Source organism: Oncorhynchus nerka, linkage group LG22 (assembly GCF_034236695.1).
Source record: "Oncorhynchus nerka isolate Pitt River linkage group LG22, Oner_Uvic_2.0, whole genome shotgun sequence".
In the NCBI taxonomy this organism is placed as follows: Eukaryota; Metazoa; Chordata; class Actinopteri; order Salmoniformes; family Salmonidae; genus Oncorhynchus; species Oncorhynchus nerka.
Window position 1 is genome coordinate 10,205,041 of NC_088417.1, and position 26,138 is coordinate 10,231,178.

General features: G+C 45.5%; 1 protein-coding gene across 1 annotated transcript in view; it reads right to left on the reverse strand.

Annotated features, from left to right (window-relative positions):
* Nucleotides 1–26,138, reverse strand: part of LOC115104477 (collagen alpha-1(XVIII) chain-like) — a 114,892-nt gene that overhangs the window by 60,761 nt on the left and 27,993 nt on the right. Inside the window, exon 3 of the mRNA XM_065006902.1 lies at nt 4,455–5,002. Coding sequence (XP_064862974.1) covers nt 4,455–5,002 — 548 coding nt within the window. The remainder of the gene's footprint in view (nt 1–4,454; nt 5,003–26,138) is intronic.

Sequence of the window (26,138 nt, forward strand, 5' to 3'; positions counted from 1 at the left end):
ATCTGGTAACAGGTACCTCAATCTGGTAACAGGTACCTCAACCTGGTAACAGGTACCTCAATCTGGTAACAGGTACCTCAATCTGGAAACAGGTACCTCAATCTGGTAACAGGTACCTCAATCTGGTAACAGGTACCTCAATCTAGTAACAGGTACCTCAACCTGGTAACATGTACCTCAACCTGGTAACAGGTACCTCAATCTGGTAACAGGTACCTCAACCTGGTAACAGGTACCTCAACCTGGTAACAGGTACCTCAACCTGGTAACAGGTACCTCAATCTGGTAACAGGTACCTCAACCTGGTAACAGGTACCTCAACCTGGTAACATGTACCTCAACCTGGTAACATGTACCTCAACCTGGTAACATGTACCTCAACCTGGTAACAGGTACCTCAATCTGGAAACAGGTACCTCAATCTGGTAACAGGTACCTCAACCTGGTAACAGGTACCTCAACCTGGTAACAGGTACCTCAATCTGGAAACAGGTACCTCAATCTGGAAACAGGTACATCAATCTGGTAACAGGTACCTCAACCTGGTAACAGGTACCTCAATCTGACAAAAACTCTTCAAGACAGCAGCCTTTAAACTGCTATAACAGAACATAGATCTCACTAACAATGACTGTCAGGAGTGTCGAATGGCACATGGCATGTTTGACTAATCTGTTTATGGGTCTATCCAGAGGACAAACACCTGTTTTCAATCCAACAAAGTGGAGAGGAGAGAGGAGGAGGGGAGGGAGAAGACAGAAGGGGAGAGGAGGGAGAAGAGAGGCTCAGTAAAGTAAATCAAGTCCATCTGATGCTGTAAAGGGAGGTTGAAAGTAAACAGGAAATGTTTCCATGCAACAGCTCTGATTCCATCAAAGTTTTATGAGCTTTTCTGAGATCAATATTATTATTTGGTCATTTTTACCCCTTTTTTTCTCCCCAATTGGTAGTTACAGTCTTGTCCCATCACTGCAACTCCCGTACGGACTCGGGAGAGGCTGCTTCTTGACACACTGCTCGCTTAACCCGGAAGTCAGCCGCACCAACATGTTGGATGAAACACCGTACAGCTGGCGACCGAAGTCAGCGTGCATAATTCAAATACTGGGCAGGGTAGCCTAGTGGTTAGAGCGTTGGACTAGTAATCAAAGGTTGCAAGTTCGAATCCCCGAGCTGACAAGGTACAAATCTGTCGTTCTGCACCTGAACAGGCAGTTAACCCACTGTTCCTAGGCCGTCATTGAAAATAAGAATGTGTTCTTAACTGACTTGCCTAGTAAAATAAAGGTCAAATAAAATAAAACTCTATTTGTTTAGGAAATTATAGTATGTTATCCTAATCAAATTGTCAGAGAAAGAGATTTTGTAACAAGTCATATTTTGTTTCTCAACTACTGTAGGTAGGGGTCAACATAATTGACACCCCTTGTTTTCAATACCTTTCCCTTGTGAGGATAACGGCACTAAGCCTTTTTCTAAAACAAATCGTGAGGGATCTTAAAACACTCCATACAGAATCTTTCCAGATCCGTGAAATCCTTAGTCTGCGCTGATGGACTGCCCTCTTCAACTCAAACCACAGATGTTCAATGGGTTTCAAGTCTGGAAAACATCTCTTTGTTCTGTAATGTGTGCTTGGGGTTATTGTGTTGCTGGAAGATCCACTTGCAGCCAAAGTTTACAGGCAATCAGATTTTTTTTGACAAAAATGTCCTGGTACTGGGTAAAGTTCATGATGCGGTTGACCTTAACAAAGACCCCCAGGATCAGTGGAAGCAAAATAGCCCCATAAAATCAAAGATTCACCACTATATATTACAGTAGGTATGGGGTCCTTTTTAGCTTATGCATTGTCAGTTCGATGGCCAACCCACCCCTGATGTGCGTCGCCAAAAAGATTACATTTGTTGGATGACATGAAGAAAACAAAATCCCAGAGCTATTTGATGTACACTGTTTGGCAGGACAACAAGAAGAGTGTTTTCCTCACAGCACAACACATCGTATGGTGTAGAGTACCATGTCTGTTGCACCAAGTGACCGTTGCTAAGACAGCTGACATGTAAGTGTTGTGATGTCATAAGCAATGTAATTAATGGTTCTGTGAAGAGGTACATATGCTGCGTACGTCAGGGTTACTTACACAAAGTCTCTTAGCAAGAGTTTATACTCTACTTAAATATACAACAACAACAAACGAAAGGAAATGAACATGGGACTCAGAGACGGTTGTTTTTGAAGTCTAGTGGTCCTAAACCAGCATGAGTTCTTATCCAAATCAGCTGTGGTCGACTGCCACACACACACACACACACACACACACACACACACACACACACACACACACACACACACACACACACACACACCTCCATTTTTCCATAATGCAGTGTGAGGTGCTTTCAGGAGCGCCACTGCTGTTGCGTCTGTTTGTTAGTGTTCCTCACAGGGGAAGAAACAGGATATCAGATTCCAACACAAACACACTATCAGCTGGAGGCCTCACTGCCTCCAACACACATTGACAGAGAGAGAGAGAGAAAGAGAGAAGAGAGAGAGGGGGGGGGAGAAAAAGAGATAGAGACGAAAACAAAGTCAGAGACATTAATGAGAGAGGGGAGGGAGAGGAGGGAGAGAGAGGAGGGAGAGAGAGAGAGAGAGAGAGGAGGGATACGGGAGAAAGAGAGTGGCAGAGGAAAGAAAGAGGGGTAATGAACACAAAGAGTGACATTTTGATTTCCCCCTGACCAGCGAGAGGTCTGTTTTGATCCAGGGTGGTGAGAAGAGACAGGCTGGTGCTGGTTGAAACTGGCGGGGAGAACAGAGAGTTTCCTGCTCCTCCAGACTAAGTTAACTATATTTCACTGAAACTACCAACCCATTTGCTCCAATGATACTTTATGGGTGGGAAACAGCTGCTTGGCAATAGCTTTTTGGTGCTCTTGAAAACTGAGGCAGGCAATACTTTATTAGTTAATCCATTCTGTTTAGATTAGTACAACATCTAAGTAGTAGTGGTAGGGTGTAGAGCTCTGCTACTTGCTCGACTGGCCCCAATATTGTACATCGGGGTTAAAGGCCAGGTAGGGTTTTAACATCAATAACTAGAGTGCGGGCAGGGCTCGGGCTTCACTAAATTGATCACTTCCATTTTGAAGCCGAGCCATTTGCTCGTCCTCTGCTGCACAGTAGAGTCACATCTGACTAAAATCATAACATGGTGTCTGAAGTGCTTCAACCTCGTCAAATATAAGACAGGACAGATCATTTCAAAGAAAATAATAATGTTCCTTGAGTTCCGAGTGGCAAAAGTAGCTAACAGCTCTCTCACATCTCTCCGTTGCTATGGATACTCACAGACTCAGAGCGCCATGAGCAGAGCTCAAGCAGAGTGAACAGCGTGAAGGGAGCGAGTGACAGACAGAGAGGAGGAGCTAATGGATTTACTAATGGAGGAGGTTATTTCTGATTTCGGGCCAGGGCGGGGCAGGGGCGGGCGGGGCGGGGCTCAGGGCGGGACCGGGCAGGGCGGGGCGGGGCCGGGTGGGGCAGGGCGGGGCAGGGCAATGCAGGGCCGGGCAGGGCGGGGCCGGGTGGGGCTGGGCAGGGCAATGCAGGGCCGGGCAGGGCAGTGCGGGGCCGGGTGGGGCAGGGCGGGCCGGGTGGGGCAGGGCGGGACAGGGCCGGGCGGGGCCGGGCAGGGTGGGGCCAGACAGGGCGGGGCGGGGCAGAAGCAATCAAGCCTGGGTAGGGTAGGGCCTGAACATAAAGATCACAGGTAGGACTCGATTCATGACTATGCAGGGCTCTAGTAGGGTGGACTGGAAGTAGCATTTGATATCTATGGGTGAAATATACTGCAGTGTCATACCTAGGCTTTAGGTCAATAGGATAACACTGCCTTGTGGCTCGCAGAAAACCTGGGTTCAAACCCCAGTGAGTCACACATACACAATGTGACTGAAAACTACTTAAAGCCAAATTCCACCCGAAGATGCTCTTTTAGTATTTGTTTCATTAGTCGATTGTTGACAAACTTCCAAAAATGTTTTGCTTGTCAGGAGAGGATGAAAACCAGAGGTTTTATCGGCCCTGCAGGACAATGACTGGGTACCCCTGGGACACCAGGTGAGTGCAATTAAATACCAGGTAGAAAACAAAAAACTGAAGTGTTTAGGCCCTCCAGGACCAGGACTGGTTTAGATGAAGAGAAAATGGACAAATGCACCTCTCAGGCTGAGGTGAAGGTGCGAAGGGAGGGTGTTGTCGGATTATTGAAGATATTCTTTGAAGAAGTAGGGTTTCAGACATTTACAAAACATGGGCAGGAACTCTGCTGTCCTAGCTTCAGGGGGAAGCTGGTTCTACCATTGGGATGCCAGGACTGGGCTGAGCAGATCCTGCCCCCCCCCACACACACACACAAACAACACAACAAAAACCTGTCAACTCACCACAAACCTGTCCAGCCCCGTACCACCTGCGTTGCCCACGAAGATGCCCGAGCTGGCCTCGAAGGTGAGGGGCTCCGGGCTCCTCTGGAAGGCCACACGGTGGTACTCCTCACAGTCCATGTAGAGACGCACCTCTGTCCCCTGCACCGTCAACGTGAAGCGGGCCCACCTCCCCGTCAGGTCAGCCAGTTTGAAGCTCGCAGCCTCCTGGGTGCTCCCGACCCCCGGGTCAGTGTAGTAGAGGAGCACCTGCTGAGACCCGTCCTCCACGGGGCTCAACGCCACGCCCAGCTGCACCACCCGTTGGTAGGCGTCGGTGATGGCGAATAGGACCCCGCCATGCCGCGTGGTGGGCTTGGCGGTGACGATCACGGTGAAGTCCCGGTAGAAGGGGTCAGGGATGAAGGACTTGGTGAGGCGGCCCACGTTGGCATCGGGCCCGAAACGGTAGGCCGGGTAGCCCTCAAAGCCCGTGATGAAGGAGACGGAGGGGGGGAGAGGAACGCCGATCAGCTCTGTCAGGTCCATCTGGCCCTGGGAACCTCCCTCTGAAACACAAAGAAATACCATTAGATCACATAAATAGTGAATTAATACATAGGAAGACTTGATGAAGTGTCTATTCATGATTAATTCATCATGAATGTTTTTATTGATTAGAAACTGGTCTGAAAATTCACTGCACAGACTATTTTATTCTTTATTATTTAACTAGGCAAGCCAGTTAAGAACAAATATCTTATTTACAACGACAGCCTACCAAGGAACAGTGGGTTAACTGCCTTGTTCAGGGGCAGAATGACAGATTTTTACCTTGTCAGCTCAGGGATTTGATCCAGCAACCTATCGGTTACTGTAACCAAAAGGTTGCTGGATCAAATCCCTGAGCTGACAAGGTAAAAATCTGTCAGGCTACCTGCCACCCAACCTACTCCCTTCTCTCTGGCAAGTCATGCATGCTTTTATTTCCCACAATTACTTTCGAACATTCTGTTAAAAATCGTGCAACATTTCAGCGCCCTGCTACTCATGCCAGGAATATAGTATATGCATATGATTAGTATGTGTGGATAGAAAACACTCAGACGTTTATAAAACTGGTTAAATCACGGCTGTGACTATAACAGAACGTGCGTTTCATCGAAAAGTGCAGGAAAATCTGATCACTGAAAATGGGAAAATATATCCATGCGCCACTTCAACCCATTGTTAAACGTGACCCACATTAAATGGGGCCGAGGTTCCAATACCTACAGCTTCCACACGATGTCAACAGTCTTGTCATTTGCCTACGATTTGTTTCTTGGTCAAACGGACACAAGGCAGCGCAGTTCTTCCGGTCTCCGACCGGATATTTTGGTTGAGATTTACCCGGACATTATTTCCAGACGTACAGCTATAGAATATACATCGCCTCGTGATCAATTTGATCGCTTATTAACGTTTACTAATACCTAAAGTTGCATTACAATAGTATTTCGAAGTGTTTTGTGAAAGTTTATCGTCGACTTTTTTAATTTAAAAAAATGACGTTACGTTATAAAACGCTATTTTTTTCCTTGATCACACAGTCTTCATAGATCGATATCTAGGCTATATATGGACCGATTTAATTTGAAAAAAAGACCCAATAGTGATGTTTATGGGACATCTAGGAGTGCCAACAAAGAAGATGGTCAAAGGTAATGAATGTTTTATATTTTATTTGTGCGTTTTGTGTAGCGCCGACTATGCTAATTATTTTGTTTACGTCCCCTGCGGGTCTTTTCGGGTGTTACATGCTATCAGATAATAGCTTCTCATGCTTTTGCCGAAAAGCATTTTAAAAATCTGACTTGTTGCCTGGATTCACAACGAGTGTAGCTTTAATTCAGTACCCTGCATGTGTATTTTAATGAACGTTTGAGTTTTAACGAGTGCTATTAGCATTTAGCATTTGCATTTCCAGATGTCTAGATGGGACGCCTGCGTGTCAGGTAGGAGCAAGAGGTTAAAGAAAAAGGATTGCAATTCTACCCCAGTTTCAAGAAGATGACTACACTCACACACAGTCCACGTTAGGAGGGAGAACCCGTGGAACAATCGTTCGTTTTGTGCTCCTGTAAAAGCACTGCTCCTGTAAAATGGCCTAAGCAAGCTAGGCTATCCCACAACGCTAGGCTATCCCACAACGCTAGGCTAGCTCACACCGCTAGGTTAACTCACACCGCTAGGCTAGCTCACACCGCTAGGCTAGCCCACACCGCCAGGCTAGCTCACACCGCTAGGTTAACCCACACCGCTAGGTTAACTCACACCGCTAGGCTGGCCCACACCGCTAGGTTGGCTCACACCGCTAGGCTGGCTCACACCGCTAGGTTAGCTCACACCGCTAGGCTAGCTCACACCGCTAGGTTAGCTCACACCGCTAGGCTAGCTCACACCGCTAGGCTAGCTCACACCGGTTAGCTCACACCGCTAGGTTAGCTCACACCGCTAGGCTAGCTCACACCACTAGGCTAGCTCACACCACTTTTTTTTTATTTTTTTATTTTTTTATTTCACCTTTATTTAACCAGGTAGGCTAGTTGAGAACAAGTTCTCATTTGCAACTGCGACCTGGCCAAGATAAAGCATAGCAGTGTGAACAGACAACACAGAGTTACACATGGAGTAAACCATTAACAAGTCAATAACACAGTAGAAAAAAAAGGGGGAGTCTATATACAATGTGTGCAAAAGGCATGAGGAGGTAGGCGAATAATTACAATTTTGCAGAATAACACTGGAGTGATAAATGATCAGATGGTCATGTACAGGTAGAGATATTGGTGTGCAAAAGAGCAGAAAAGTAAATAAATAAAAACAGTATGGGGATGAGGTAGGTGAAAATGGGTGGGCTATTTACCAATAGACTATGTACTGGTCTGAAAATTCACTGCACAGACTATTTTATTCTTTATTATTTAACTAGGCAAGCCAGTTAAGAACAAATATCTTATTTACAACGACAGCCTACCAAGGAACAGTGGGTTAACTGCCTTGTTCAGGGGCAGAATGACAGATTTTTACCTTGTCAGCTCAGGGATAGCTAGCTCCCCATGGAGAGACACAGATAGATAGTCTGTCTTTACTGGCCAATAGCTCTCAGGCTGCTTCAAGACAGTGTCTATAGTTAACCTTAGCCCTTGGTCTGAGTGCAGGTTTTACTGGTGTCATGGAACAGAGGCCTGATAGAGCTATCACCTGTTTACTGGTGTCATGGAACAGAGGCCTGATAGAGCTATCACCTGTTTACTGGTGTCATGGAACAGAGGCCTGATAGTGCTATCACCTGTTTACTGGTATCATGGAACAGAGGCCTGATAGAGCTATCACCTGTTTACTGGTGTCATGGAACAGAGGCCTGATAGAGCTATCACCTGTTTACTGGTGTCATGGAACAGAGGCCTGATAGAGCTATCACCTGTTTACTGGTATCATGGAACAGAGGCCTGATAGAGCTATCACCTGTTTACTGGTGTCATGGAACAGAGGCCTGATAGTACTATCACCTGTTTACTGGTGTCATGGAACAGAGGCCTGATAGAGCTATCACCTGTTTACTGGTGTCATGGAACAGAGGCCTGATAGAGCTATCACCTGTTTACTGGTGTCATGGAACAGAGGCCTGATAAAGCTATCACCTGTTTACTGGTGTCATGGAACAGAGGCCTGATAGAGCTATCACCTGTTTACTGGTGTCATGGAACAGAGGCCTGATAGAGCTATCACCTGTTTACTGGTGTCATGGAACAGAGGCCTGATAGAGCTATCACCTGTTTACTGGTGTCATGGAACAGAGGCCTGATAGTGCTATCACCTGTTTACTGGTATCATGGAACAGAGGCCTGATAGAGCTATCACCTGTTTACTGGTGTCATGGAACAGAGGCCTGATAGAGCTATCACCTGTTTACTGGTGTCATGGAACAGAGGCCTGATAGTACTATCACCTGTTTACTGGTGTCATGGAACAGAGGCCTGATAGAGCTATCACCTGTTTACTGGTGTCATGGAACAGAGGCCTGATAGAGCTATCACCTGTTTACTGGTGTCATGGAACAGAGGCCTGATAGTACTATCACCTGTTTACTGGTGTCATGGAACAGAGGCCTGATAGAGCTATCACCTGTTTACTGGTGTCATGGAACAGAGGCCTGATAGAGCTATCACCTGTTTACTGGTATCATGGAACAGAGGCCTGATAGAGCTATCACCTGTTTACTGGTGTCATGGAACAGAGGCCTGATAGTACTATCACCTGTTTACTGGTGTCATGGAACAGAGGCCTGATAGAGCTATCACCTGTTTACTGGTGTCATGGAACAGAGGCCTGATAGAGCTATCACCTGTTTACTGGTGTCATGGAACAGAGGCCTGATAGAGCTATCACCTGTTTACTGGTGTCATGGAACAGAGGCCTGATAGAGCTATCACCTGTTTACTGGTGTCATGGAACAGAGGCCTGATAGAGCTATCACCTGTTTACTGGTGTCATGGAACAGAGGCCTGATAGAGCTATCACCTGTTTACTGGTATCATGGAACAGAGGCCTGATAGAGCTATCACCTGTTTACTGGTGTAATGGAACAGAGGCCTGATAGTGCTATCACCTGTTTACTGGTATCATGGAACAGAGGCCTGATAGAGCTATCACCTGTTTACTGGTGTCATGGAACAGAGGCCTGATAGAGCTATCACCTGTTTACTGGTGTCATGGAACAGAGGCCAGATAGAGCTATCACCTGTTTACTGGTGTTATGGAACAGAGGCCTGACAGAGCTATCACCTGTTTACTGGTGTCATGGAACAGAGGCCTGATAGAGCTATCACCTGTTTACTGGTGTAATGGAACAGAGGCCTGATAGTACTATCACCTGTTTACTGGTGTAATGGAACAGAGGCCTGATAGTACTATCACCTGTTTACTGGTGTCATGGAACAGAGGCCTGATAGAGCTATCACCTGTTTACTGGTGTCATGGAACAGAGGCCTGATAGAGCTATCACCTGTTTACTGGTATCATGGAACAGAGGCCTGATAGAGCTATCACCTGTTTACTGGTGTCATGGAACAGAGGCCTGATAGTACTATCACCTGTTTACTGGTGTCATGGAACAGAGGCCTGATAGAGCTATCACCTGTTTACTGGTGTCATGGAACAGAGGCCTGATAGTGCTATCACCTGTTTACTGGTGTCATGGAACAGAGGCCTGATAGTACTATCACCTGTTTACTGGTGTCATGGAACAGAGGCCTGATAGTACTATCACCTGTTTACTGGTGTCATGGAACAGAGGCCTGATAGTACTATCACCTGTTTACTGGTGTCATGGACCAGAGGCCTGATAGTACTATGACCTGGAATGCCTCGCCCACCCAGTGACATCACAGCTGATGCTTCTGGACCGGCCCAATGGGGGATCAGCTGGGGACATCACACCGCCGCACTCTCTGGCAGATGCAGGATTCCATGATGCAGTACAAGACAACATAATGTGTCAGGACCAGGATGTGACCAGGATGTGACAGGACCAGGATGTGACAGGACCAGGATGTGACCGGACCAGGATGTGACAGGACCAGGATGTGACAGGACCGGGATGTGACCAGGATGTGACAGGACCAGGATGTGACCGGACCAGGATGTGATTGGACCAGGATGTGACAAGACCAGGATGTGACCAGGATGTGACCAGGATGTGACAGGACCGGGATGTGACAGGACCAGGATGTGACCAGGATGTGACCAGGATGTGACAGGACCAGGATGTGACAAGACCAGGATATGACAGGACCAGGATGTGACAGGACCAGGATGTGACCAGACCAGGATGTGACAGGACCAGGATGTGACAGGACCGGGATGTGACCAGGATGTGACAGGACCAGGATGTGACCGGACCAGGATGTGATTGGACCAGGATGTGACAAGACCAGGATGTGACCAGGATGTGACAGGACCGGGATGTGACAGGACCGGGATGTGACCAGGATGTGACCAGGATGTGACCGGACCAGGATGTGACCAGACCAGGATGTGACAAGACCAGGATGTGACAGGACCAGGATGTGACCAGGATGTGACAGGACCGGGATGTGATAGGACCAGGATGTGACAGGACCGGGATGTGACCAGGATGTGACCAGGATGTGATTGGACCAGGATGTGACAAGACCAGGATGTGACCAGGATGTGACAGGACCGGGATGTGACAGGACCGGGATGTGACCAGGATGTGACCAGGATGTGACCGGACCAGGATGTGACAGGACCAGGATGTGACCAGGGTGTGACCGGACCAGGATGTGACAGGACCAGGATGTGACAGGACCGGGATGTGACCAGGATGTGACCGGACCGGGATGTGACAGGACCAGGATGTGACCAGGATGTGACCGGACCAGGATGTGACAGGACTAACACTACCTGGACCAAGACATCTCCATTAAAGTGATTTCTTGGTCCAGGTGGACAAATATTTCACTAGGAATCTGCGTATTCCTTCAAACCTCAGTTGACCTCAGTCTGCACAACTCTGCCAGGACCTAGGATCAAGAGAGACACTCAAGTGTTTTAGTACTATATCTCTTGACACAATGATGAAAATAATCATGGCCTCTAAACCTTCAAGCTGCATACTGGACCCTATTCCAACTAAACTACTGAAAGAGCTGCTTCCTGTGCTTGGCCTCCTATGTTGAACATAATAAACGTCTCTCTATCCACCGGATCTGTACCAAACTCACTAAAAGTAGCAGTAATAAAGCCTCTCTGGAAAAAGCCAAACCTCGACCCAGAAAATATAAAAAACTATCAGCCTATATCAAATCTTCCATTCGATAACATTGAGGAACTTACCACATCAGTCTCCGGCTTCATTGATAAAGTGCATCGACGACTTTGTCCCCACCGTGACCATATGTACAAGCCCCAACCAGAAACCATACATTACACAGTACAAACAGCTGTCGTCAAACATTCACCACGAAATTGAACCTTTGTTCGGGGTTATATGAATATGGATTTATTAGTGCATAACTATCCCTTTCACAATGATAACATGCAAATGAACATCTATGGAAGATTCGTGTGAACAATCGAGTTAAGCAGATCTCAAGTTAGGATTGGGTACATTTAATGCATTTATAATGAGTGACAGTTGAAGGACAAGGACCTCTAGGAGTTAGATAGATAGCTAGCTGCATTCCTGCATTCGCTCTTCAATAACAGCCATGTTCACAATGGAAAAAATTCAGTAAGGAACTTATCTCTCTCAAGGAGCTGTGTGTGTGTGCGTGTGCGTGTGCGTGTGCGTGTGCGTGTGCGTGTGTGTGTGTGTGTGTGTGTGTGTGTGTGTGTGTGTGTGTGTCTGTGTGTGTGAGTGTCTGTGTGTGCGTGTGCGTGTGTGTGTGTGTGTGTGTGTGTGTGTGTGTGTGTGCGTGTCTGTGTGTGTGAGTGTCTGTGTGTGCGTGTGCGTGTGCGTGTGTGTGTGTGTGTGTGTGTGTGCGTGCGTGTCACCACATGGTAGATATACAGGTAACTGCCAAACTAAAGGAATCACCAACATAAAGTGTCTTAATAGGGTGTTGGGCAACACGAGCCAGAAGAGCTTGGCATACAGTGCCTTCGTAAATTCAAACGCCTTGACTTTTTAAAATTTTTGTTACATTACAGCCTTATTCTAAAATGGATGAAATAGTTTTTCCCCTCATCAATCTACACACAATACCCCATGATGACAAAGCAAAAACTGGTTTGTAGATTTGTTTGCAAACAAAATCCCCCAAAACTGAAATATCACATTTATATAAGTATTCAGACCTTTTACTCAGCACTTTGTTGAACCAACTGTGACTACAGCCTAGAATCTTCTTGGGTTTGACACTACAAGCTTGACACACCTGTATTCAGATCCTCTCAAGCTCTGTCAGGTTGGATGGGGAGCGTCGCTGCACAGCTATTTTCAGGTCTCTATAGAGATGTTTGATCGGGTTCAAGTCCGGGCTCTGACTGGGCCACACAAGGACATTCACACACTTGTCCTGAAGCAACTCCTGTGTTGTCTAGGCTGTGTGCTAAGGGTCGTTGTCCTGTTAGAAGATGAACCTTCACCCCAGTCTGAGTTCCCGCCCTGAAGCAGGTTTTCATCAAGGATCTCTCTGTACTTTGCTCAGTTCATCTTTCCCTCAGTCCTGACTAGTCGACCAGTCCCTGACCCTGAAAAACATCCCCACAGCATGATGCTGCCACCACCATGCTTCACCGTAGGGATGGTGCAACGGTTTCCTCCAGAAGTGACGCTTGGCATTCAGGCCAAAGAGTTCAATCTTGGTTTCATCAGATCAGAGAATATTTTTTCTCATATTAAAGACGCCCAGTCTTTAGGTGCTTTTGGCAAACTCCAAGCCAGCTGTCATGTGCCTTGTACTGTGGAGTGGCTTCCGCCTAACTGACCCTGTATTTTATTATTTTATGTTTTTTTATGCGGTGGAGAGGATAAGACAGATTTCTTTTTTAAGATAATATTTGAATAGATAGGGCTACAGATGTTTTGGGAAGATGGGCAGGGACTCTGTTGTCCTAGTGTCAGGGAGAAGATGGTTCCACCATTGGGGTGCCAGGACAGAGAATAGGTTTGACTGGGCTAGATGTAATCTGTGGTAGGGGTACAGGTGGGGCCAGATGTAATCTGTGGTAGGGGTACAGGTGGGGCCAGATGTAATCTGTGGTAGGGGTACAGGTAGGGCCAGATGGAATCTGCAGTAGTTTACAAGGGGAGCCAGATGCAATCTGTGGTAGGGGTACAGGTGGGGCCAGATGTAATCTGTGGTAGGGGTACAGGTGGGGCCAGATGTAATCTGTGGTAGGGGTACAGGTGGGGCCAGATGTAATCTGTGGTAGGGGTACAGGTGGGGCCAGATGTAATCTGTGGTAGGGGTACAGGTGGGGCCAGATGTAATCTGTGGTAGGGGTACAGGTGGGGCCAGATGTAATCTGTGGTAGGGGTACAGGTGGGGCCAGATGTAATCTGTGGTAGGGGTACAGGTAGGGCCAGATGTAATCTGTGGTAAGGGTACAGGTGGGGCCAGATGTAATCTGTGGTAGGGGTACAGGTGGGGCCAGATGTAATCTGTGGTAGGGGTACAGGTGGGGCCAGATGTAATCTGTGGTAGGGGTACAGGTGGGGCCAGATGTAATCTGTGGTAGGGGTACAGGTGGGGCCACATACACATATTTAGCAGATGTTATTGCGGGTGCAGCGAAATGCTTGTCACACTTCAACGAAGTTAGCATCTATGACGGGACTTTGTTTTGTGTTCACTTTGAAAAGAGCGTAATTTACCTAGAAGTAATTCACGAGATCAAAAGGCTTGTCGCCAGTGACTTCAGCGTCCCGCTTTTTGAGTGACAGACATGTTTTGGGGGTGATGTCAGCCACGGGCGGTTTGAAAAACATGAAAAAAGGAGCAAGCTGGCTAGGTAAACGTTAGCGTATTCAGCTGAGTGAGGACACACAGGCAGGAGAGCGATGGTCTCCTGTAAACACTGTCTGTTAGCAGCAGGCTTAGAGGTGAGTAAACACGGGCATTAGCTTAGAGCCCAGCAAAGCGCCTAGTGCCCTAGCCTTGATCAAAGGCCTACAGCACTTATGTGGGAATGAATGAGGAACATTCATAGAGACTCAGCCCTGAGTTATCATACATGCTAATGCAACTACAAGAGAGATTTGCTGAGATGACACCGAGCCACTGCTTTCTACCACACAGGAGTAGATAAATGGCTTGGATTTGAGAAAGATCTACTGTTAGGTGCATCATTCAGTCATTACCTACAGTACTAGGGACTGGAACCTCAAGAATTTTAATCTCACCAGCAATGGTTAAGTGGGTCATGTTCACAAATTAAAATTAGACTTAAAACTGTACTCTGGGGAGGTGTCGCCCCCGAACGCCAAGGAGTGTTTTTAATTAACTACTGCGGTAATGCCTCTATTTTCACACTACTAGTCCCTGCTTTTCAGGATGTATGTTATGGAGTGGTATTAGTGCCAATGACATTTCTGAAAATACATTTACAAATTATTTGAATTCTGGCCTTAGTGTCTCTCCATATGATTTCACCATTTAGATAGGACTATCACGGAAACAGAAGCTTTACAATGTTACAATGCAAACAGCAAGCCAAGCTAAATCTGGCAAAATCCTTAAGAGCCTTGAATCTGGTATCACTCCCATGGCACCCTTTGACACCATACATGTGGCTTACCTCTGCCATATTTCAGGAAGAGGAGGACATTTTTCACCATAAACTTAGTACGAACATTCCTTGCTCTATCAACACTGAGCAGGGACAGTGAAGAAGCAGATTGATGATGTATTTCTTTTTATTTACCTGGGCAAGTCAGCTAAGAAAAAAAGTATTATTTACAATGATGACTTAACTGCCTTGTTCAGAGGCAGAATGACACATTTTTACCTTGGGGATATGATCTAGCAATGATCTACCTCGGGGAGATGATCTAGCAGCCTTTCAGTTACTGGCCCAATGCTCTAACCACTAGGCTACCTGCCACCCTGAATGGATGGGGCAGCAGGTAGCCACGGTCATCTGAAAGAAGACATTTCTACCCTCTCTGTGCCGTTGTCCTCTATTGGAGGAAAAACATAAATACTTTCCTGGGATGCATAATTAATATTTGGAGAAACCTTTTGGTCGTTTATTAACAGAGTACATTTTTCATGAAGTTTAATCAGGCGGATCAATACAAGCACTGTTTTCTCTGCTAATTCCTTTACCAGTCAGCCAAGCTTTCGCCCAAGCCTAACTAGAGCCCTTGAGAGAACGCAAATATGTTTTTCTCTTGTAAAATGAATTGCATCACAACATTTGGAAAGAATTGACATGACAGAAATGTGGGTATAAACATCAAGAAAAGATTCAAGATTAGTCACTGCAGGTTTTGGGAAAGTGCATTAAATATAAAATATAATTCCCTATTTCTTGGAAAACAAAAGAGAAGTGAAAATGTATATCTATTTGGCATAGTTGAAGGCATAATTCATAGCGATTCAAGCTTGACCACAATCAATCTTTGTGGGCTAATGCTTTGCAACAAAGTCATCCCTCTAGCATTGAGACTAACCAATCAACGAGGTACAGTAATGATTTCTGGATTGTGCGCGTATGTGTTGTATATGAGAGAAATTAGGTTCAGTTGCTAGGGGTTACACTGACTTGAACAAAGGAAAAAGTATTTCTGTCGCTGCTTTGCGTTCCAACCAATGATTCAACAATATGTTTAATATTCCTCACGTCCCAAACTACCCTTCTGCTGACAGTATACACTGTCTGTGTCTGAATACCTATAATTACGCCCTAAATAGGCCATTTGAATATCATTTGAATATGCGGCGGGAAAAATGTAGTTTAACAGTATGTTACATTTAGAAAATCGAGTATAATTGAAATGCCCGGATGTCGTACTCATTTCGGCTTTGACAACAGTTGACCAATACAGTGCCTTCAGAAAGAGCTGCTGACAAACGCAGTAAAGTGCTGTTTGAATGAATGCTTACGAGCCTGCTGCTGCCTACCACCGCTCAGTCAGACTGCTCTATCAAATCATAGACCTAATTATAATATAATAACACACAGAAATACGAGCCTTAGGTTTTTAATGTGGTCAAATCCGGAAATCTCTTTTCTTTTTCCAAATGTTGTGGGGTTACAGCCTGAATTCAAAATGGATTACATTTTTAATTTTGTGCAATACCCCATTATGTCAAAGTGGAATTTTGTTTATAGACAATTTTCAAAATGAATATAAAATGTAAAGCTGAAATTTCTTGAGTCAATAAATATTCAACCTCTTTGTTATTACAAGCCTAAATAAGTTGAGGTGTAAAAATGTGACTTAACAAGTCACATAAGAAGTTGCATGGATTCACTCTGTGTGCAATGATAGTGTTTAACATGATTTTTGAATGACTACCTCATCTCTGTATCCCACACATACAATTATCTGTAAGGTCGCACAGTAGAGTACTGGATTTCAAACACAGATTCAACCACGAAGACCAGGTTGGTTTTCCAATGCCTCTCAAAGAAGGGCATCCCTTTGATCATGGTGAAGTTATTAATTACACTTTGAATGGTGTATCAATACACCCAATCACTACAAAGATACAGGCGTCCTTCCTAACTCAGTTGCCGGAGAGGAAGGAAACAGTGACGCCAATGGTGACTTTAAAACATCTGCAAGGACAAAGGAGTTTTTTAGGATAAAAAGAAACGGAATAGAGCTAAGCACAGGCAAAGTTCTAGAGGTAAACCTGGTTCAGTATCTACCTCAAAGGTTACTGAACACTGACCCTGTATATAGCTACCTCTCTGTGGTACTGAACACTGACCCTGTATATAGCTTCCTATCCATGGTACTGAACACTGACCCTGTATATAGCTTCCTCTCTGTGGTACTGAACACTGACCCTGTATATAGCTTCCTATCCATGGTACTGAACACTGACCCTGTATATAGCTTCCTCTCTGTGGTACTGAACACTGACCCTGTATATAGCTTCCTCTCTGTGGTACTGAACACTGACCCTGTATATAGCGTCCTCTCTTACGTCTTGTGTTTTTTATTTAATTTATTTCATTAGTTCTATATTTCACTGTACTTGTATATGTGACAAATAAAATGTGAAGATGATTTACGTAACTGAAGGGAAATTAAGTAGGGAGCACCGAAGAGAATTCCAGGGAGTTTACACAGTAGCATTGTGGTGGGTTACCGTGACTCATGACCCTCCTGGAAACAGAGAAACGTCTGAGCTCAGGGGAGATGGAGACCTTAGATGTTAAGATGCACACGGCTACTGTAAACCATCTGTAACATGTGGCTGCAGCTACCAAAGTGAGGACAAGGAAGTTGTTTCTTTCTGGAATTGCCGAGTCCAGCTGTGCCCAGCTCTGATTGGTCAGCACAGAGAGAGAGAGAGGAACCTCTGTCAGTAGGGCTACAGTTTCACATAAGGCATAGGACTAGTTTCTAGGGGGGTGCAAGGGGTTTTAATATCCGGTCATCCGGAATGTCTGGTGGTTTTATGCCCCAGGCCTTTTCTCACACAGGTGGACAGATGGACGGGCGGGCGGACGGACGGACGGACTGACCGACGATTATGAAAAAGCTGTGGTAGGACACCATATACTTAACAGTCCTACCACCTAGTATACAAAGCCTCATTATATATCAGTTCTACCACCTAGTGTACACAGCCTCATTGTTTAACAGTTCTACCACCTAGTGTACAAAGCCTCATTATTTATCAGTCCTACCACCTAGTGTACAAAGCCTCATTGTTTATCAGTCCTACCACCTAGTGTACAAACCCTCATTATTTATCAGTCCTACCACCTAGTGTACAAAGCCTCATTGTTTATCAGTCCTACCACCTAGTGTACAAAGCCTCATTATATATCAGTCCTACCACCTAGTGTACAAAGCCTCATTGTTTATCAGTCCTACCACCTAGTGTACAAAGCCTCATTATATATCAGTCCTACCACCTAGTGTACAAAGCCTCATTATTTATCAGTCCTACCACCTAGTGTACAAAGCCTCATTATATATCAGTCCTACCACCTAGTGTACAAAGCCTCATTATTTATCAGTCCTACCACCTAGTGTACAAAGCCTCATTATTTATCAGTTCTACCACCTAGTGTACAAAGCCTCATCATTTATCAGTTCTACCACCTAGTGTACAAAGCCTCATTATTTATCAGTCCTACCACCTAGTGTACAAAGCCTCATTATTTATCAGTTCTACCACCTAGTGTACAAAGCCTCATTATTTATCAGTCCTACCACCTAGTGTACAAAGCCTCATTGTTTATCAGTCCTACCACCTAGTGTACAAAGCCTCATTGTTTATCAGTCCTACCACCTAGTGTACAAAGCCTCATTGTTTATCAGTCCTACCACCTAGTGTACAAAGCCTCATCATTTATCAGTCCTACCACCTAGTGTACAAAGCCTCCTTTAGACCCTTTCTTGCTACACATTTGTAACCTAATGACCCCCATTCTGCTTAGTGTTGTACTTTGATAGGAGTGCAAATTACAGAGTGAGGTGTAAACCTCAGCAGACTGAATGGAACTTATATTATGAATGCAGGAGCTGTTGCGGCACAGGGGAGCACATTAAACAGCACGCAGACAAACTTTTTTTTAATGAACATCTGCATTCAACTGCACTCATTACCCATTGACTTGGCCCTGACCATCTGTGGTTTGGTTCCTGCCCGACAGGCTCCATTTTAAATTCCAGCAGTGCTTTTTCACTGAGTCAGGAGAATCTAGCAATACTAGGGTAGCTGAGGTCAACCAGTCTACAGTAGCTAGTCTCTGATCACAGAGTCCAGAATGAATGACTGGCTGGCTGTTCATTATGTAGTTTGTTATGGAAACAAGATGGTTGCTGCCGGTGAGAGCTATGTGTAACTGCTCTGCTGTGTGGTCTACTGAGGCTTCGTACTGTAGCTAGTCAGACATCTTGGTTCACCACAGAGATGCTGAGATCAGCTAACGATCCGTGAACTTTGTGGGAGGATATAATGTAATGTCCTCTGGGAATAATCTGGCAACCCGGGAAAATAGAGTTCTGCAATGCAAAGGCCTTATGTAAACCTGTGTAAAAGAAAATGGTGCCGACGGATATGGCTGCCGTGCTTCTAGCTCTTAGTAAACTTTGCAGTATTTTTTTTGTGTTATTACATACAGCCGGGAAGAACTTTTCGATATCAGAGCGGCGGTAACTCACCAGCATTACCAGTATTATGACCAGGAATACGACTTTCCCGAATCAGATCCTTTGTTCGTTCCATAAAAAAGCCATTCCTTGAAGAATAAAATAAGCAAACACATTTGCTGATCACCAAAAGGCATGTGGGAGACTCTCCAAACATTTGGAAGAAGGTACTCTGGTCAGATGAGACTAAAATTGAGCTTTTTTGGCCATCAAGGAAAACGCTATGTCTGGCGCAAACCCGACAACTCTCATCACCCCAAAAAGACCATCCCCTCAGTGAAGAATGGTGGTGGCAGCATCATGCTGTGGGGATGTTTTTCATTGGCAGGGACTGAATTGAAGGAATGATGGATGGCGCTAAATACAGGTAAATTCTTGAGGGAAACCTGTTTCAGTCTTCCAGAGATTTGAGACTGGGACGGAGGTTCATCTTCCAAAAGGAAATGACTCTAAGCCTACTGCTAAAGCAACACTTGAGTGGTTTAAGGGGAAACATTTAAATGTTTTGGAATTGCCTAGTCAAAGCCCAGACCTCAATTCAATTGAGAATCTGTAGTATGACTTAAAGATTGCTGTACACCAGCAGAACCCATCCAACATGAAGGCGCTGGAGCAGTTTTGCCTTGAAGAATGGACAAAAATCCCAGTGGCCAGATGTGCCAAGCTTATAGAGACATACCGCAAGAGACTTGCAGCTGTAATTGCTGCAAAAGGTGGCTCGATGCATGCTCAAGTTTTCTGTTTTTTAAAATCTTATTTCTTGTTTGTTTCACAAGTGGTAGGCATGTTGTGTAAATCAAATGATACAAACCCTCAAAAACTCTATTTTAATTCCAAGTTGTAAGGCAATAAAATAGGAAAAATGCCAAGGGGAATGAATACATTCACAAGACCCTGTATTAATGCACTGTTGGAGCTAGAAACACAAGCATTTCGCTACACTCGCAATAACGTCTGCTAAACACGGGCATGTGACCAATACATTTTGATTTGGATTTGAAATGTTCTCTATTTCCATCATCACTACCATGGTGTTGGGAAGCTAGAGTCCCGAGACACAAGGCTGTCAGACCACAAGGAGAAAGTCTTATCACAGCTTCTGTCTGCTGGATCCAATAGTTTGGTTACAGTGAGTCTAACTAGGAGATAACCGCCAGCCAGCCAAGAGACAAGAAGGGTGAGTATCTAGCAGAGTTAGCTTAGCCCATCTTTACAGCAGTGGAGGCTGCTGAGGGGAGGACGGCTCATGGAAACCATGTGTTGGATGTATTTGATACCATTCCATCTATTTCCCACTCCAGCCATTACCAAAAGTTCTCCCCAATTAACGTGCCACCAAACCCCTGTGCTTTACAGCGTGCAGGATTATCTAGGCTAGAGTGACAGATCACAGGGACTACAGAGGCTCTCTACCTCTCTGTCTGTCTCTAACCCTAACCCTACAGAGGCTTGGCTGGAGGCCTGTCTAGAGTGACAGATCACAGGGACTACAGAGGCTCTCTACCTCTCTGCCTGTCTCTAACCCTAACCCTACAGAGGCTTGGCTGGAGGCCTGTCTGTCTCCATACCTCTGCCTCTCTGTCTGTCTCCATATCTCTGCCTCTCTGTCTGTCTCCATATCTCTGCCTCTCTGTCTGTCTCCATATCTATGCCTCTCTGTCTGTCTCCATATCTCTGCCTCTCTGTCTGTCTCCATATCTCTGCCTCTCTGTCTGTCTCCATATCTCTGCCTCTCTGTCTGTCTCCATACCTCTGCCTCTCTGTCTGTCTCCATATCTCTACCTCTCTGTCTGTCTCCATATCTCTGCCTCTCTGTCTGTCTCCATACCTCTGCCTCTCTGTCTGTCTCCATATCTCTACCTCTCTGTCTGTCTCCATATCTCTGCCTCTCTGTCTGTCTCCATATCTCTGCCTCTCTGTCTGTCTCCATATCTCTGCCTCTCTGTCTGTCTCCATATCTCTGCCTCTCTGTCTGTCTCCATATCTCTGCCTCTTTGTCTGTCTCCATATCTCTGCCTCTTTGTCTGTCTCCATATCTCTGCCTCTTTGTCTGTCTCCATATCTCTGCCTCTCTGTCTGTCTCCATATCTCTGCCTCTTTGTCTGTCTCCATATCTCTGCCTCTCTGTCTGTCTCCATATCTCTGCCTCTTTGTCTGTCTCGATATCTCTGCCTCTCTGTCTGTCTCCATATCTCTGCCTCTCTGTCTCCATATCTCTGCCTCTCTGTCTGTCTCCATATCTCTGCCTCTTTGTCTGTCTCCAGACCGTCTGTATGACCTCAGGTGGTCTGTAAAGACAGTATGTATGACCTCAGGTTGTCTGTAAAGACAGTATGTATGACCTCAGGTGGTCTGTAAAGACAGTATGTATGACCTCAGGTGGTCTGTAAAGACAGTCTGTACGACCTCAGGTGGTCTGTAAAGACAGTCTGTACGACCTCAGGTGGTCTGTAAAGACAGCCTGTATGACCTCAGGTGGTCTGTAAAGACAGTCTGTATGACCTCAGGTGGTCTGTAAAGACAGTCTGTATGACCTCGGGTGGTCTGTAAAGACAGTCTGTATGACCTCAGGTGGTCTGTAAAGACAGTCTGTATGACCTAAGGTGGTCTGTAAAGAATGAGATTCTCCACTGATGGAGAATGTTAATGTATGGCCTGAGAGTGTTACCAATGCTGTGTGTGTGTGTGTGTGTGTGTGTGTGTGTGTGTGTGTGTGTGTGTGTGTGTGCTCATTGAGAGAGCCTGTTGACAGTACACCAGACTCCCAGTCTGATGTAGTCACTCAGATGGAGCTCAGGGAGTGTGCGTGCGTGCGTGCGTGTGTGTGTGTGTGTGTGTGTGTGTGTGTGTGTGTGTGTGTGCGCGTGTGTGTTTCAGCAGAGGATAAAGGATATGATCCTCCTTGTTCAGCAGACAGTGTAACACCATCCAAAAGGCAACACCTAGCATGGATCAGTGGTAGGATACCAGTTTAAAACTAGTTAGGGAGAGGCGGGACGCAAATGTCTCAACTGGCCAATTGCCAGGGAAAATGCAGAGCGCCAGATTCAAATAAAATACTATAAAATTAAAACTTTCTTTACATCTTACACATGTAAGATACTCAATTAAAGCTACACTCGTTGTGAATCCAGCCAACATGTCAGATTTAAAAAATGCTTTTCGGCGAAAGTATAAGAAGCTATTATCTGATAGCCTGCACCATCTGCACCAGCAGTGAACAAAGGAGTTAGCATATTTCAACCCTGCAGGCTCTGCACAAAACGCTGAAATAAAATATTAAACATTCATTACCTTTGACGAGCTTATTTTGTTGGCTCTCCAATATGTCCCATAAACATCACAATTGGTCCTTTTGTTCGATTAATTCCGTCCATATATATCCAAAATGTCCATTTATAAAGCGCATTTGATCCAGAAAAAAACAGCTTACAAAAAACGCAACGTCACTACAAAATATTTCAAAAGTTGCCTATAAACTTTGCCAAAAGATTTCAAACTACTTTTGTAATACAACTTTAGGTATTTTTAAACGTTAATAATCGTTCAAATTGTAGACAGGACAATCTGTGTTCAATACAGGAAAGAAAACAAACCAGCGCCACTTTTCACGTCTTGCGCAACTCACAAAAGTGTCCCCAGTTCCTAGTTGGCCTACTTCTTCATTGCACAAAGGAATAACATCAACCAAATTCCAAAGACTGGTGACATCCAGTGGAAGCGGTAGGAACTGAAAACAAGTCCCTAAGAAATATCCCTTGGCAATAACAAGACAGCGAACAGAGAGAGGCAAAAAAAAGAAGAAATATGAACAGTTAGTCCTTGGGGTTTTGCCTGCTACATAAGTTCTGTTATACTCACAGACATGATTCAAACAGAAACTTCATAGTATTTTCTACCACATCTATGAATAATATGCATATCTTATATTCTTGGCATGAGTAGCAGGAAGTTGAAATTGGGCACGCTATTTATCCAAAAGTGAAAATTCTGCCCCCTAGCACCAAGAGGATGTATTACCAATAAATCTGTACAATAAAGAACAAATCTGTATGACCTCAATACATCCATTTATACAGGAAATCATGTTCTCAAGTGCTGTGACTGAAAGAGAGTAGAGAGTACTCCCTGCCAAGCACAATAGTGGCCACTGTGTGTGTGTTCACTTCTGACCAAAATCCCATACCAAAACAGGGCCTACTAACATAAGTCAATATTTATAAGGAGGGTGTTACTGATAACGTTGTCTGGTCTCCTGTGCCATTCTGGCTAGGCATAATGTCAAGGGCCAAAAAGGCCAAGGGCCAAATAGCTCTGTATAGCAGGTCACAGACCTAACGGTCTCTCATGACTGGTCTACTCCTCCCAGATATCTTCATCTCTAATCTAGGTCGATTTTTAATTTTGGCCTTTTGAGAAGCATGTTCACCAGGATTTCAGAAAGGTACACGTATTCGTACTGATTCGTTTGGTATGGGTACCTCTGTTCGGTCCGCACTGGGAACCCGAATTAATACAACAAATATACAAAAAAGTCACCACTAGGTTACTTGCCGCCCCTGAATGATGTCACAACAGACAGGAACATAGTGAATGATGTCACAACAGACAGGAACATAGTGAATGATGTCACAACATACAGGAACATAGTGAATGATGTCACAACATACAGGAAGATAGTGAATGATGTCACAACATACAGGAAGATAGTGAATGATATCACAACAGACAGGAACATAGTGAATGATGTCACAACATACAGGAACATAGTGAATGATGTCACAACATACAGGAACATAGTGAATGATGTCACAACATACAGGAAGATTGTGAATGATGTCACAACAGACAATGACAGGAACATAGTGAATGATGTCACAACATACAGGAAGTCAGCAAGTCCTGGGAGTGAATTTAATAAATAAACGAACATGAAACAAAACAAGAAACACGAGTAGCATACAGACATGACATATAGGGGAGGTAATCAGGAAGGTGATGGAGTCCAGGTGAGTCTCATGAGGCGCAGGTGCACGTAATGATTTTTTATTTCACCTTTATTTAACCAGGTAGGCCAGTTGAGAACAAGTTCTCATTCACAACTGCGACCCAGCCAAGATAAAGCAAAGCAGTGCGACACAAACAACAACATAGAGTTACACATAGAATAAACAAGCGCACAGTCAATAACACAACATTTTTAAAAAGAAAGTCTATATACAGTGTGTGCAAATGACATGAGGAGGTAAGGCAATAAATAGGCCATAGTAGCGAAGTAATAATGATCGTGACAGGTGTGCGAAATATTGAGTACACTGGCGACATCGAGCACCAGAGAGGAGGAGAGGGAGTAGACGTGACAGTACCCCCTCCCTGATGTGTGGCTCCAGCCGCAGGACACCAACCAGAGGGCCGGTCCCAAGGACCAGGCCGGTCGCTTCTGCTGAGGCGCGGGAACCTGTAGAGCCAGCTGAGGCGCGGGAACCTGTAGAGCCAGCTGAGGCGCGGGAACCTGTAGAGCCAGCTGAGGCGGGGGAACCTGTAGAGCCAGCTGAGGCAGGGGAACCTGTAGAGCCAGCTGAGGCGCGGGAACCTGTAGAGCCAGCTGAGGCGGGGGAACCTGTAGAGCCAGCTGAGGCGGGGGAACCAGTCGAACCAGCTGACGCGTGGGAGCCCGACGAGCCAACCGAGACTTGAGAACCTGTCGAGTTAGCTGAGGCATGGAAACCTGGCGAGCCAGCCGAGGCATGAAAGCCTGGCGAGCCAGCCGAGGCATGAAAGCCTGACGAGCCAGCCGAGGCATGAAAGCCTGACGATCCAGCCGAGGCTTGAAAGCCTGACGAGCCAGCCGAGGCATGAAAGCCTGACGAGCCAGCCGAGGCATGAAAGCCTGACGAGCCAGCCGAGGCATGAAAGCCTGACGAGCCAGCTGAGGTATCTTCGGTTGCTTCGGCAGCCGCCCTCGGACCGGACCAGTTTAAAAGCAAAAAAAATCCCTGTTGCTTCCCTTTTGTGAGGTGTTATTCTGTAAACATGTACGCAAATAAACAGGAAGCAAGTACAGGGAGTGAATTTAATAAATAAACGAACATGGAACAAAACATGAAACACGAGTAGAGTACAGACATGAAACATATAAACAGAATCAGAGTCAATAACGCCTGAGGAAAGAACCAAAGGGAGTGACATATAGGGGAGGTAATCAGGAAGGTGATGGAGTCCAGGTGAGTCTCATGAGCCGCAGGTGCGCGTAATGATCGTGACAGGTGTGTGTAATAATGAGTACACTGGCAACAACGAGCGCCAGAGAGGAGGAAAGGTAGTTGACGTGAAAGTACCTGAACCGTGAGGCCAAAACCTCAACTATACCACAACCCCTTATTGGAGAGGCTGAAAGACTTATTCATTATTAAAGAGGCTGAAAGACTTATTAAAGAGGCTGAAAGACTTATTAAAGAGGCTGAAAGACTACATCTTTCTGAAATTCTTGTTGTAAAGAACAATACAATATGTACAGTCCAGTCCATTCCTGCCCAGTGGTTACCAATCAAAAATAGCTTGTTCAATTGAGCCCTTTGCTGGTGTGTAGGCCAGGCCAGTGTTATTTGGTTTGGGTAGATCATGCCTGTTGTAGTGTATGGCTGGAGGGGGAAGGAGGCTCTCGTCATGTAAATGTCACGTTGTTTCAGAGGCCTTCCTGTGTGTTTAACCAGCTGTAATGCCGCCTCTCTGACCCAAGTGTCCGAGAAAAATGGTACTCCGGTTTCAATTGCTGCTCTCTTTGGCAGCTTGGCTTCAAAATGTCCCCCAGAGGTTTAAGGCCTTTTCAACAGAGTGTGAAAGCTTCC